Here is a 15,858-nt window from a genome sequence, read left to right on the forward strand (position 1 = left end):
AAATCTTCTTTACAGTGTAGTCAAAGTTAAACATTTCCTTTTGAGGCTAGGAGGAGGGAGGGTAAAGAAAAATGTTGTTTGCCATTTAAATTTAAAGAATATTTATTTTTCTGCTTGTGAAAAGCTTACATGTAATGTTGTTGTTGTTCATTTGCTAAGTCGTGTCCCACTCTTCATGGACTCCAGCACGCCAAGTTTCTCTGTCTTTCAGAATCTCCTGGAAAGTGAAAGTGAGGTCGTGTCCGACTCTTTGTGACCCTATGGACTGTAGCCCACCAGGCTCCTCCATCCATGGAATTTTCTAGGCAAGAATATTAGAGTGGGTTGCCATTTCCTTCTCCAGGGGATCTTCCCAGCCCAGGGATCGAACCCAGGTCTCCCACATTGCAGGCAGATGCTTTACCATCTGAGCCACCAGGGAATCCCTAGTATCTCCTGGAGTTTGCTCAAATCCGTGTCAGTTGAGTTGGTGATGCTATCTAACCATCTCATCCTCTGCCTCTGTCTTCTCTGTTTGCCTTCAGTCTTTCCCAGCATCAGGGAGTTTTCCACTGAGTCGTCTCTTAGCATCAGGTGGCCAATGTACTGGAGTTTCAGCTTCAGCATCAGTCCTTCCAATGTATACTCAGGGTTGATTCCTTTAGGATTGACTAATTTGATCTCCTTGCAGTCCAAGGGACTCCAAAGAGTCTTCTCCAACACCACAGTTTGAAAGCATCAATTCTTCGGTTCTTGGCTTTCTTTATGGTCCATCTCTCACATCCGTACATGACTGCTAGAAAAACCATAGCTCTGACTATACAGACGTTTGTTGGCAAAGTGATGTTTCTACTTTTTAATACGCTGTCTAGGTTTGTCATAGCCTTCCTTCCAAGGAGCAAGAGTGCTTTAATTTCATGGCTGCAGTCACTGTCCACAGTGATTTTGGAGCCCAAGAAAATAACATCTGTCACTGCTTCCACTTTTTCCCCTTCTATTTGCCATGAATTGATGGGACCAGATGCCATGATCTTAGTTTTTTGAATGTTGAGTTTTAAGCCAGCTCTTTTACTTTCCTGTTTCATCCTCATCAAGAGGCTCTTTAGTTCCTCTTCACTTTCTGCCACTAGAGTGGTATCATCTGTGTATTTGAAGTTGTTGATCCTTTTCTTGATTCCGTCTTGTGATTCATCCAGCCCGGCATTTCGCATAATGTATTCTATATATAAGTTAAGTAAACAGGGTGACAATATGCAGCCTTGTTTTAGTGCTTTCCGATTTTGAACCAGTATGTTGTTCCATGTAAGCTTCTAACTGTTGCTTCTTGACCCACTTACAGATTTCTCAGGAGACAGGTAAGGTGATCTCCCATCTCATTAAGAATTTTTTATGGTTCATTGTAATCCACACAGTCAAAGGCTTTAACATAGTCAGTGAAGCAGAAGTAGATGTTTTTCTGGAACTCCCTTGGTTTCTCTATGATCCAACGAATGTTGGCAGTTTGATCTCTGGTTCCTCTGCCTTTTCTAAACCCAGCTTGTGCATCTGAAAGTTCTTGGCTCATGTACTTCTGAAGCCTAGCTTGAAAGATTTTGAGCATAATCTTACTAGTGTGTGAAATGAGCGCAATTGTGTGGTCGTTTGAACATTCTTTGGCACTGCCCTTCTTTGGGATTGGAATGAAAACTGATATTTTCCAGTCTTGTGGCCACTGCTGAATTCGAAAGCTTTAAAAATCCCAAGAAACCATCTTAAAACCCCACGTGAGACATAGCTTCTGTTAACATTTTGCTATGTTTCCTGAATTCTTTCATCTACGTGTACATGTGTGTTGTATATGATTTATGTTTATTTATATTTATATTTTTATTTATAAAGTTGGAAACCAGACCCTGAAAGATTTTGCCTACTATTTAAGGAATTTTAATATAATTAAGAGTACAATGGAGAGATGCTAAAGGATTTTAAGCAATGAGGTGATAACCCTGGTGAAAGCAGGGAGACCTAAGTCACCCAGGTAAAGGCTAATTGATGAAAATGTGAATAAGGCCATGCATGTAGGGTATCGGATTGTGGAAATATTGAGAGTGTTGAGTCCATAGGACTTAGTGACTGGTGGTAGAGGAAATTACTCCAGGGGTCTGCTTGTGCAGGCTGGCAGGGTTGAGTGAGTGAGTAAAAGTCGCTCAGTCATGTCTGACTCTTTGCGACACCATGGACTATACAGTTGGAGAAGGCAATGGCACCCCACTGCAGTACTCTTGCCTGGAAAATCCCATGGATGGAGGAACCTGGTAGGCTGCAGTCCATGGGGTCGCTAAGAGTTGGACACGACTGAGCGACTACTTTCACTTTTCACTTTCATGCATTAGAGAGGGAAATGGCAACCCACTCCAGTGTTCTTGCCTGGAGAATCCCAGGGACAGGGGAGCCTGGTAGGCTGCCGTCTGTGGGGTCTCACAGAGTCGGACACGACTGAAGTGACTTGGCAGCAGCAGCAGGACTATACAGTCCATGGAGTTCTCCAGACCAGAATACTGGAGTGGGTAGCCTTTCCCTTCTCCAGGGGATATCTCAATCCAGGGATTGAATCCAGATCTCCCGCATTGCAGACGGATTCTTCACCAGCTGAGCCACAAGGGGAGCCCTACAGGGTTGTACTGCACTTGAGAGCGGAGGGAGAAAGAGAAGATTTGGAGGGGACAAAGACAACTTTCTGTTTCGCTTAGCTGAGTTTTCGGTAACCAAATGGGCCATCTGGGAGCTGATGTCCAATCAGTGTTCTCCAGGGCACCCTGACCCCTGTCTTTGTCTTCAGCTTTATCTTGTGCCCTTCTCCCATTGGATCCAGGCACTCTTTTTTTGTTTTGTTTTATAATGTTTATTCATTTATTTGAGTGTGCTGGGTCTTAGTTGCAGCACACGGGATCTTCAGTCTTCCTGGCAGTCTCTAAGATCTTTAGTTGGTACATGTGGGATCTAGTTCCCTGACCAGGATCGAACCCCAGCCTCTTGGATTGGGAGCTCATCGTCTTAGCCATTGGACCACCAGTAAAGTCCCTCAAACCGGGGCACTCTTGCCACGCTGACCGTCTTTACTCAATCTAATAGGTTCTGGGCCTTTCTGGAGAGCAAGATAATTTATCCCATTTCTGTGATATTCCAGACACTGAGGGTTTCCCCTCTTCACCCCAGCCTCTATCCCTGTGCCCAGTTCAAATCTTCTCAGTCCTCAGGCCTTGGCTTTAATGTCATTTTCTCAGGGAAACCCTCCGTGAACCACCCTAGCCCCTCAACCAGATTAGATTAGCATTTTCACTCAGAACTCCTCAGCCTTCTTTATAGATTGTCTAAATTATAATTAATTATATAACTAGTGGTTCGTTGTTTTCTTTGCCAACCGTCCATAAGAAGAAGGGAACTTGTCTGTCTTATTTACTACTGGTAGCATTTGTTACACTATCAGGCACATAGTAGGTAGGTTGAAATGGATAGATAGAGGTGGATCTAGCACTTAATATGCAAGTGCAGTCTTGTGATATAGATTTTGAAATGGGTAGCATACAAGTGTCAGCTGAAACATTTAGAAGATTAACTGTTTAAAATACCAGACATGGGGTCTTCCAAAATATGATGATTGTGCCTTCATTAAACTGTGTAACAAATGCATTATATTTTGAGTGTCTGTGATTTACTTTTTTTAGATTAGTAACATTTGATCAGTTCATATAAAAAGAAATAACTCTAAAGTTGTGTGGTTATAGTCTTAGAATAAGTGTAAGAAGCAAAAGGACTTCCCTGGTGGTCTAGTGATTAAGACTCCATGCTTCCAATGCAGGGGACTCAGGTTTAATCCCTGTTTGAGGAATTAAGATCCCACATACTGTGTGATGTGGCCAAAAAAATTAAAAAAAATTTTTTTAAGAGTAAGAAGCAAGATACTTTCTGCTTAGAATAAATAAGTGCACAGCAGAAGTGATCCCCTCTTACCTTCAGTGTTATCTCTGCTGCTGCTGCTGCTAAGTTGCTTCAGTCGTGTCCGACTCTGTGCGACCCCATAGACAGCAGCCCACCAGGCTCCCCCGTCCCTGGGATTCTCCAGGCGAGAACACTGGAGTGGGTTGTCATTTCCTTCTCCAATGCATGAAAGTGAAAAGTGAAAGTAAAGTTGCTCAGTCGTGTCTGACTCTTTAGTGACCCCATGGACTGCAGCCTACCAGGCTCTTCGGTCCATGGAATTTTCCAGGCAAGAGTACTGGAGTGGGGTGCCATTGCCTTCTCCGAGTGTTATCTCTATTTTAACGTAAATATCCTGCTAGCTTTAATTGGTACCAGTTCTCATCCTATGAGGTCAGGTAGAAAGGGTGTATCACCTTTACCATAATCACTAATTCATTAAAGGTTAACAGTGGAAAAATGTAAACAGAATTTATTTACATGGTGAGACAATGGAAGATTTTATTTATTTATTTTGTTTCTCTGTATTTTAAACTTTTATTATAAATTCCTTTTATAAAGACAGAAAAAGGACGAACACAGAGTTCCTGGAAGAGAAGATACATTGATGTGATATTCTTTGCTTTAAAATGTATAAAGCACTAAATAAAGATCTTTTTTTTTCCTCTTATAGGGAATTATGCTTGTCTATGACATCACAAATGAGAAGTCCTTTGACAATATTAAAAATTGGATAAGAAACATTGAAGAGGTAGGTATGGGAAAGACAGTGGATACTGGAGAAGAATCCTGCTGGGTGCTTATAGAGGGCTCGCTCCTTCTGTCTCCCTGTCACGTAGCTGAGCTGCTGGAAGCAGGGTGCAGGCAGGTTAGACCCTTCACTCTGAGGAGTACCAGGGACAGTAACATCTCTGGTACTGCCAGTCTGACTGCTCCGTTGGCCTAGGGAGTGCAGACAGAGGTGCAGTTTCACAGAATTTTAAACTTGTTCCCAATCTTGAAAATAATTTAATCTAAAAAACCCCTCTTTTACACATGAGAAGACTCAGGTCAGAAAGAGGTAACTTGGCATGTGCTCTTAGAGCCTTTAAAAAGGAGTTGTTGTCATTCAGTCTCTGTGTCATGTCTGACTCTTTGCGACCCCATGGATTGTCTGGTTCTCGGGTTCTGTCTGTTCCCTCATACTGTTTGACTGGAAGAAATATGTCCTTATTCTGGTAACTCATTTTGCCCTTCTAATATTTTGTTCATCTTAGATATTTAAAATTTGATTTAATTCCACTTTGATTGGTACTGAGACCTTTTTTTTAATGTCTCTGACATTTCAGACTCTGAAATAATTTCATACACATTTATATTAAACCATGTGAATTTATTGTTTAAGTAGTTCAAAATCCAGAATACCTTCTGCATTGGCTCTCTTGGTACTGAGATTCTCTCCTTTCTTTGACCCAGACTAACATTTGGGAGTTTTATTGTTGGATAACTATAGGTTTTATTTTTGTTTGTTCATGTACCAAAGAAGACCTAAGAATGACTACAAGGCCTTTGGGGGAAAAGTTATGCTATAACTTTCCCCTCCTCTCATTTAAAAATTTTTCCTCTGAATCAGGTTTTGTGTTGAGTAAGAGACTATTTGTTTTGCAATTAAATTTATGGATCTGCTTCTGACAGGTTAAGATTTGCCTACTGGACAGCTGTGTTTTTCTCATGTTGTCTCCTAATATACTGCTTTATCCCTGCAGCATGCCTCTTCAGATGTTGAAAGAATGATCCTGGGTAACAAATGTGATATGAATGACAAAAGACAAGTATCAAAAGAAAGAGGAGAGAAGGTAAATTTGAACTGAATAAATGAAGATTGGAGTCTGTTCATGTTAAGCATTCATTTTCATACTATTATTTATTGATTTAAGTTTTTGAAATATCTATATTTTAATCCATTAAAAAGCCAGCAGACAGTTGTAATCCATACTTGAATGGTATGAATTAGTATTCAAGCTCCAACTCCATACACTGTGTAGTCATGACTCATTCTTCAAGAATTTGCTCTTTTCTGGGAGATACAATTTGGTCCTTTTTCAGATTCGTGCAGCTGAGAGTTCAGGCTGTTTCTTCCGTATCTGTGTGCAAATGCCCAGTTCTGAAGTTAAACCAATTCCTTCTCTTAGAAAAAAAGTCAGAGGATAGGTAAAGTTTCAACAGTAATCATTTTTCAGTTCATTATTTTTTTTTCCAAGAATATTTTACTACACATTCGATTTAGGTCATTATGAATAAACTCTTTTTAAACTCATTGAGCTTTAGATATTTATATTTATAACCCTTTCTCTCTTTTGTGTCCTGCAAAACAAGTCTATTATACATATATATTCATTTCTATGACATTTTCCAAACTGACTTAAAGGCTTCAATTTTTTAAGTCTTGTAATTTTGCTTTAGCTTTTTTTTTTTTTTTTTTTTCTTTTTTAGGGGTACAGGCAAAATGCATTTTGTTTTTTTAATCTGACTATACACTTTTCTCGCCTGAAAACACTTAGTCTTGTTGCAAATGAACTGGGAATTCTTTGGAAATAGATGGGAATGTAGAAGAATTCACAATTTGCCACGATAATAGAAACCCAAGCAATGAGATTTTAAGTTTTAGTATTTTAAGCTTTAGTTCTTTTATGCAGTTTAATAAAATTTATTTATTTTATTTATTAAAATAATATGTATTATCTTAAATATCCAATGTATTAAGAAAATAATGAAAACTTACAATAGTAATTGCTGGAGATTTGTAATTTGAAGGCAAATGTATCCCAAATTTATGGTAGAGGTGAGTGTCTAATATGTTTTCTAGTGATTAGAGAACTAAAGATATAGTAGAAAAAAAGAGAAGTACTCAAGTTATGTTTGGAGAGGAAGTGGTGCCATTTTAGTTACTTATGATGATGGAACTGGATCTCTAAATTTCAAACACAATAGAAGAAAGCAAAGAAATTTGAGGACCACAGGAGTTCTGAACTAAGTACTCTCCCTTTGGGACTTTGGAAAACCTAAAAAAATATAAATGCTCTATATGTTCAAGAAGCTTGCCCTGAATTTCATTGTTCCTCTTTTGTCTTTCAGTTAGCAATTGACTATGGGATTAAATTCTTGGAGACGAGTGCAAAATCCAGTATGAATGTAGAAGAGGTGAGAAGGAAATGTTTGGTGACTCGTTACGTAGTAGCGTTCATGTCTTGGTGCCTGCGTTCAACTCTCCGAGCCTTGATATTTCCTGACTTAGTGAATGCTTCCATTTCCATTTCATAAACTTTTGTGCTTCTGTTACGAGGACTGTGGTTGCTAGATTTCTAGCACCTGTCTTTCACTTGGCATATATTAGGTCGCTTCATTAGAGTCACTGGACAGAAGATGGCAGTTCAGGTTCAGTGCAGTTTTGCCCTTTGTTTGGGAAGCTGGAAATCCTGCTGCTGTGGTCTCTGCTCATTCATCATTGTTCATGTCATCCTACACCAACTTGTAGCACAGAGTCTTAATTCCTTTCATGTCTGCACTCTCAAGAGACAATTCAACTGTTAGCTTACTGAACAGATTCCCTTAGAATACATGCTTGAAGTCAATTAAGCATGATCCCTTTTAATACAATGGCATTAAATAGATGTAAGAAACTGTGTTCATCAGAGAGTAGTTTTAATAAGTTTTCAGTGAGTTAACTGTTAAAACCAAATTATCTAAAGTCTTCTAAGAAATAGATTTTCTTTAGAAGGGCAGAATGTTGATAATATTTTCTTTTTTAAAAACATTTTTTAAATTGATCATAAAAATAATACATATATGTTAATACATGTCATTTACTTAACAGTAATACTGAGGGTTTCGTAAACATTTACTTTCTCAAGCTAAGTCACTGTTCACCGTGACATCATGACTGCAAATTGAGACTTTAATGACTTGACTCATGGTCACTGATCAGAACTTTTTCTTTCTTTTAAATAACTAATGGTCATTTTTTCAGGTAGGGGGTGTTAGGAAACAGGAAACCTCTTCTGATTTATTTATTGGAGAACAGAAAAGTAGAAAAATGCTTCCTTTTGCTTGCAACAAAAGGATTTCCTTTCATGCAAAAGAGAGGAGCCTCTTAGTCAGCTTTAATGGTGGAGACAGGAGAGAAACTTGCTCTGAGATGTGGTAGGACTGTGCCACAGAACATTTTCTGTACCCTGACTACAGTCTCCACTAGTCCTGTGCCCTGATCTCACCTGTGACTTAAAGAGAATATTGAATTGTGAATTCCCTGGCAGTCCAATTGTTAGGATTTGCACTTTTACTGCTGAGGGCCCAAGTTCAATCCCTGGTCAGGGAACTAAGATATCCTACAAGGCACGTGGCATGGCCAAAGAAAAAAGAGAAAGAGAGCACACTGAGCTCTCTCTATGGAAATACTGACCTGGAGATTGCTCAGGCTGCTTATTCTAGTCAGGTTTCCTGCAGAGATTAGCAGTTTTCCCAGAGCTTTAACTTAAGCTCAAAAACTGGGATAGGATTACTTAGAAACTTTGACTCACAGGTGACCAGTGTGACAGTGAGACACTGACAAAGTGATAATAGTAGTTATCGTATTGCTTCTTTTTGACTGGTTTGGGAATAATAACCCTGCTGGACATGTTTGGGGACGTGAGGAATTGTTGGGAACAGATTGACATAGCAGTGGGTTTAGCATGGAGACAACTGAAGAAGCCTTAAGAATCCTGGCTCTGTAGAAGCAAAGTCAGGATGATAAGTTTTAAAAACATTTGACTTAGAGTTGGGTCAAGACACACTAGGCGTAAAATGCCACTGAGATTTTGTCCTGCCACCACTGGAACTTATTACCATAGTGGGGAATTTAGTTGAGCGTAGAAACTCTTGAGATTTGGGGGGGTTGAGACATGAGAGGTTCTATGTTTTCAGGGATAAGAGTGAAAGTCATTTGAAAGAGAGGAAGTTGGGAATAAAGGGTAGAAATTTTTATGAAAATAGATTTCAGAGCTGTGAAAGTGAAATGAAAGTGTTAGTCACTCAGTTCTGTCTGACTCTGTGACTCCATACACTGTAGCCTGTCCATGGAATTCACCAGGCAAGAATACTTGAGTGGGTTGCCATTTCCTTCTCCAGGGGATTTTTCTGACTCAGGGATCAAACCTGGGTCTCCTGCATTGCAGGCAGATTCTTTACTGTCTGAGCCACCAGGGAAAATTATTGCTTCAGTTATTAAGCAGATATTCATCATCTCCTACACCAGAAACTATGCCCTGACTTTGGGGACACACAAGTGCTGTAGAGCCTCTGCCTCGCAACTCAACAGGTGTCATATTAGGAACTTGTGCCGATGTTTGTGGGTTTTTTTTTTTTTAATATTTTACTTATTTGGCGGCGTTGAGTCTAAGCTGCATCATGTGGGGTCTTCATTGCATCATGCAGGTCTTTTGTTGCAGTGCACAGACTCTTCTAGTTGTGGCACATGGGCTCTAAAGCATGCAGGCTTCAGCAGTTGCAGCGCTCAGGCTTAGTTGCTCCGTGGCATGTGGGATCTTAGTTCCCCATCCAGGGAGCGAACCTGTGTCCCCTGCTTTGCAGGGTAGATCTTAACTACTGGACCACCACGGAAGTCCCAGTGCCAGATGTTATGTGCAGAAAATATTTGATGAATGACAGTTTGATTATATTGGAAAACCTTTATGATAAAATTGAAAAGTTACAGTAGTCATGTGTCTACTGATTGCAGTTATGTTCTTTTTCTCAATTAAAAACATTAAAGTAATATATTTTTATTCTATAATGAAATAAATCTACATTTCTAATTTAAAAGATAAACATATAATAATGAAATCTTTTGGTTTATCTTTTAGGCATTTTTTACACTTGCACGAGATATAATGACAAAACTCAACAGAAAAATGGTTTGTATAATATATAATTTTATTTTCCTTATGCTGTGTTTAAATAAATTTTCTTATTTATGTTATTTATTTAATTAAAGAAAAGGCATATATTCACATTAAGTCATTTTTTCCCTGTCTTACCTTTTATCCCAGTTAAATTTTGATTCTTATTTCTGTTTCCTCCGATTTTTTTTTTTTTTTCTGAACTGCAACTCTTTCAGTTCTTTCCTCTGGCTCCATAAGTGGTCTTTGATTGAATTTTGTTCAGAATAATTAAAGTAATAATGGCACAAATTAAATATTTTAATCTCTCTCTGTGTCTGTATATAACTATGATTTTGAAGTTGCTCAAGTCTGCTTCAATTTGAAACAATCTCAGTGATGACTCATTAGGACAACCTGAAAAGTTTGGTTTACCCTAAATCTTGCATGTAATTGTATACCTTATGTTACCAGCTCTTCTTGCCTCTAACAGGATTGCCTGTTCAGTTCAGTTCAGTCCCTCAGTCGTGTCCGACTCTTTGCGACCCCATGAATCGCAGCACACCAGGCCTCCCTGTCTATCACCAACTCCTGGAGTTCACTCAGACTCACATCCATTGAGTCAGTGATGCTATCCAGCCATCTCATCCTCTCTCGTCCCCTTCTCCTCCTGCCCCCAATCCCTCCCAGCATCAGAGTCTTTTCCAATGAGTCAACTCTTCACATGAGGAGCCCAAAGTACTGGAGTTTCAGCTTTAGCATCATTCCTTCCAAAGAAATCCCAGGGCTGATCTCCTTTAGAATGGACTGGTTGGATCTCCTTGCAATCCAAGGGACTCTCAAGAGTCTTCTCCAACACCACAGTTCAAAAGCATCAATTCTTCGGCGCTCAGCCTTCTTCACAGTCCAACTCTCACATCCATACATGACCACAGGAAAAACCATAGCCTTGACTAGACGGACCTTTGTCGGCAAAGTAATGTCTCTGCTTTTGAATATGCTATCTAGGTTGGTCATAACTTTCCTTCCAAGGAGTAAGCGTAGTATCTTAACATCATCTCCATCATTATCCTTGATACTTTACACTCTTGTGGTTATAATTTCTTTGGACTGGAAATAGGAACTTCCTAACCAAAATGTTGTTAATGTATTAGGTGCTCACCTTAAAATATTTTTCCCATTTTAACCCACCGTTTCCAAAGAAATAAAAAACATAAGAGCTTAGCTAGTTCCCTTCCTAATTAGACTACTGAGTACAAATTTATGAGCATGGTTAGATATTTTTATTTTTTAGATAATTGGGCTCAAACCATGAGACTTTTATCTCCTTGGTAACTTCATTTTCTGTTTTTCAGAACGACAGCAATTCATCAGGGGCAGGTGGACCAGTGAAAATAACAGAAAACCGATCGAAGAAGACCAGTTTCTTCCGTTGTTTGCTCCTTTGATGAACTCTTTGTGAGAGACTGCAGCACACCTTGAGGACCCTCTCCTGCTTCTCTGAAAGCACAGGTCACCCAGCCTCAGAACCATCCTGCCTGGCTGCTACTGAGAGCACCGCTGAACCTATACCTAGATTCTGCACACTGAGTGTGCAGTGGATTCCAGCCTTATGGCCCATCAGGATAACAGGCTTCTCTCTTCAAACGTGGAAGCCATGAAGTGGAGACACGTGCCGGACTTAACTTGTTTTTCCTCTGTTTTATTGCGTGTTGCAGAAGCTGCTATCTTTTTCTTTTTCACTTTGCACATCAGTGTTAGCCTTTCATTGTTACAGCACAATCTGAGATTCTTATCTGCACACTTCTGACATGAAGTTCTAGACAAATTTGCTTTGGGGAATGTTTTTTAAAAAAGAGTAGAACATTTAAAGCAGAAGTTAATATACTAAAATTTTAGGACATTTGGTCTGGTTCATATGGCCAAATGTTATTGCATTGATAGCATTTGTTTAAAGGCTCTGGTTTTCTTAAATAAGAGTCATTAAATTTTGATAAAAGTTTATCTTAGAAATTCCTAAAAATGCCCATCAGAGGCCACAGTTTATTTCTTTAGATTATTCAGAGTTTTTCTTCATTCCTGACCTTTTTGCCGAAGAGTCTGAGTAGCTGAATAAATCATTTTTTTAATTGATTACTTCTGCCTAATCTATTGAAGCTGCATTTGGAAACCATCTTAATGTCACTTTTCTTGAGATTTGTATTCCCTCCTCTTTCCTACATTTGACCTATTATAATCACTCACCTAAGACATATTTGAACACTGCTGTCTGTTTCTACATGTAAACTTCTTGAGCTGGAATTTTACATAGGCAGAGAGTTAGTTTAGGGTTTTATTTCAGCATCTAATTGATGTTTTGTCACATCAGCATATGTCATATAGCTCTTCCTAGACTCGCTCTTAGCTTGCTGGTTTAGTAGTAATGTCCAGTTCTTACCATAATCCCTGTCTGAAGAGTTAGATTCAGACTCAGTTCACAGAAAGCTTACCCATAGGGAGAGAGGTTAACTTGTGGATGTAATTTTATAGAGATAGTTGTTGGTAATGGTAGAAATGATTTTTTTTTTAATTGGACTTTTATTATTATTAAGAGTAATTAGTTCTAGTGCATCCTCTAGGAAAAGTCTCACCTTTTCATTAGAGAAAATAAGAGCATGGTTTCAGTTTTACAACAGCTGTTATTGAATGTGTAGAACCCAGATCCATCTGTTCAGGTTCACTGTTATAGAACTTGGTCCAGCCATTTGGGCCAAAGCCAACCAAAAGCTTAGCTGCCTTTCTCATCATAACACTGGTACTGGTAATGCCTTTTGTAGATGAATCTGTCACATAAGGAAAAAAGAAAGTATTTAGTATTAACTTAGGTGCCAAATTCATTCTATTATTCCAGCCTTCAGTGTCATAAGACAGAGAGAGTAATAACGAGGTGATTAGGCACTAATAATTATAGTTCCTGTTAAGCCAGTTTTGTTTCACACTGGTTGCCATCATGCTTGATGGTTAAGGTTGGAAGATGAAAGTGGAAATGGATTGCTTGTTACTGCAGAGAATTCTGCTTCAAATTAAGATGTATCACTGGAATACTTGGCCTAGTCAGTCTTTACTACTTGTTTGAAAACTTAGGCACAATTTAGTGGCAGGAAATATATACCAGAGCTAGTTTTGATGGGTTCTCTAAACTTAATATTCACAAATTTCGATCTCCTTGACTTTTTTTTTTTTTGGTACTCATAGGCTTAAAAGCACTTATTGGTGTACCAGTGAAATCAGTAGTTCCTTGATCACAAGTGGATTGTAAGTCTACCATCTTAAAATTAGATATTGATATATTTCTGAAATGAAGAAAATAGTTTCTTAGAAACATCTTGTATTCACTAATTTTCAGAAAAAGATCCCAGCAGTTAAGCTTTCTGGATGGTAACAAGGTAATTTCTAAAAGGCAAGTGCTATGACACCACATATGAATGTAACCCTCTTAGTAATTTACCTCGGACTCTTTGGTGTCTTAACACTTTGGTTTATATCTCAGGGGTTGTCTGCAAACCAAAACTGACATAATCTGTGGTTAGCCTTTTTTTATTTTTAACAGAATGCTTTGCTTTTGTTTGTTTTGTTTTTTCCTTTTCTGTTGTTGCTTATGGGTTAATAACTAGTCTCCATGAACTTCCCTTTGAAAGAGCCTATAAAAGTTAGATGAGTCTAAAAGTGTTCTTTGAAGTAGCAGCAAACTGGGGGTATATACTCTGTTATATAGAAATAAATTGTCCTTGCTATTTTCTTACATTTAGCTTTGCTAAATTGTATATAATTTGAGCTAAGACCATAGGAAATTCACTTTCTGCATGGTAACACTGCCCCAATAAATATTCCACTTTGCTTAATAATGTACATATAGTGCATTATTTTTTCTATTTGTAGATGAATTTAGTGAGAGATAATTGTCTTTTCCCTGCTGAAACCGAAGAAATCTAGTTTTGTGTGAACATTTTTGTGGTTTTATGGGTCAGGATACATGAAGATTTTTTGCAGCAGTGTTAGTGGTTCAGTGGCTGCATTTTATTATCAATGTGCTGATTTTTGACAATGATTGGGCTCGACCTTTTCAAATAAGAGTCTGAGGGTTATCAGACAATGCAAATGTGCTGTAACTAAGTAGCATGTAGATCAGTTAATTATAAAATGTTTCCCTGGGAACTTACTTTAGCTACATTTTTCTTCAGACAGATGATGGGAAAATAATCCACCTGTGCATCAGTTAGGCGGTGCTGCAAGGTTTCTTTCTCTTCACATGAACATTTTGTGCAGTCTTTGTTACAAATTTTCAGAAGACTATACTCTTTACTTTGAAGGACTATTTTTTAATTATACCTCATTTAGCTAACTAGTATTCTAATACCTAGTAGAAAAACAGTGAGCCAGTCTTTAAGTATCCAGCACAATTTAGACTCTATGTTTTGTTTTGAACTAAAGCATCATTGGAAAAGGTAGGAGGTAGTTTAGGATAGATCATACATGTCTTATCCAATAGCGCAGAAAAAAAAGTATTATCTTCCTGTCTCCATTAATAAATTTAGCTGTGCAATATAGATAAATGTTTGCAGAAATTTCTAAATAAGAGATTATAACTCCATTTTACAGGTTCTGAATGCTGAGAATCTGTATTAAGGCTTACTGAGTTTTTCTTGTGAGCAGTAAGTGATACATGTAAGCAGACTTTCTTTCCTTGTTCATAACTTTGATTTCTTTATAAATTTAGTTCTTAATCTTGAAAGATGAGTTTTTAAGCTTAACATTTTAGAACAGTATTTTGTTATGTTGGTTTACTTATCTCAGATTTTAAGCACTTGTTTCTCATATCAGATTTTTTAGATTTTTTCTTTTAACAGAAAGGACATTGCTTTTGCCTTCTTGTTACATCCAAAAGGGGGCGGGGGAATGTCTAAAAAATGCCTTGTCCGGTAGAGATGTAGATGGAGAGGATATGCTAATAAAATTTCAAGTACTAGCACAATTTTACAGTAGAAACGGTCTTTTTTCAGACTAATAAAATTAATGTCATGATCACGATGAAAAAAATGTAGTTGAAATTTGCAGAAATGGAAATTAGCAAGCAATTGTTTTAGGTATATTTTCAAATTTTACTTCATTTTTTAAAATGCTTGTGCCATACGCAATTGCATTTCTTATTGCCAAGAACTAATAGAACTTCTTGTTTCATTTCTTACCTTTTTTTAAAATGTGAATTTAATTATAATTCATTCCTATGGCCTTACAGATGGGTCTTATTTTGTTTATTTGCAGCTGACACTGTTCCTTTAAAGCAAAGTACCTTAAAGTTTTTGACTAAAATCATGTCCCAAGTGGGAAATACCTGTTTTTTCCATAGAGTTGTCCTCCTGTCTATGTTTCAGCATACTTTACCTTTGCTCCAACGGCTTAGTGTGAAAAACCTGCAGATAAAATGGATCTGTCATGTTGTTAATCTTGTTTAAGCCAAGTCATTAACTGTGTACTGATAATGATGCTATGTTTTGGGTTTGTTTTTTTTTTTAAGAAAAAAAAATGGATTTTATTCCAGATGAACTTTTTTTTACAATGTTCGTCTAAAATAAAAACTACATAATGAAAATACTCATGTCTCTCTGAAATGCACATTTAAAAAATGTTTCTTCTAATTTGCTAGGTATGTGTCACAAACCATGGTAGACCTGAGATATTTTAGCAAACTTTACATCTGACTTAGAGTTCTTTTTTGTTGTTGTTTTTTGGGAGAGGGAAATTTTATTTATATTTTGCAGCAGTTTTGATGATTTATAGTTGATTTACAATGTCATGTTAGTTTCTCTTTGTTCAGGCCTCCTTATCTTTTGCCTAGATTTCTGTAATCTCGCCTAACCAGTCTTCTAGTCTCTAATTTTATTTTCCTCCTCTCCAATTTTCACTGTGCTGAATGGTTTTTAAATCTGTAACTGCCACATTTAAACCCTTTAGCCTTGCAAAGTCTTTTGCGATCTCCACCTCTTTCTCT

General features: G+C 37.8%; 1 protein-coding gene across 2 annotated transcripts in view; it reads left to right on the forward strand.

Moving 5' to 3' along the window:
- The window catches only part of RAB8B (RAB8B, member RAS oncogene family), a 70,124-nt gene extending 54,663 nt beyond the window's left edge, over positions 1-15,461 (forward strand). For both annotated transcript variants that reach the window (XM_086321372.1, XM_086321373.1), the window contains exons 4-8: positions 4,610-4,687; positions 5,682-5,771; positions 7,051-7,116; positions 9,816-9,866; positions 11,186-15,461. In XM_086321372.1, coding sequence (XP_086177498.1) covers positions 4,610-4,687; positions 5,682-5,771; positions 7,051-7,116; positions 9,816-9,866; positions 11,186-11,278 — 378 coding nt within the window. In that variant the 3' untranslated portion in view covers positions 11,279-15,461. The remainder of the gene's footprint in view (positions 1-4,609; positions 4,688-5,681; positions 5,772-7,050; positions 7,117-9,815; positions 9,867-11,185) is intronic.
- Positions 15,462-15,858: the final 397 nt, after the last annotated feature.

Source organism: Bos grunniens, chromosome 10 (assembly GCF_055505025.1).
Source record: "Bos grunniens cultivar Pamir isolate PY7600 chromosome 10, Bosgru_T2T1.0, whole genome shotgun sequence".
NCBI classification, from domain to species: domain Eukaryota; kingdom Metazoa; phylum Chordata; class Mammalia; order Artiodactyla; family Bovidae; genus Bos; species Bos grunniens.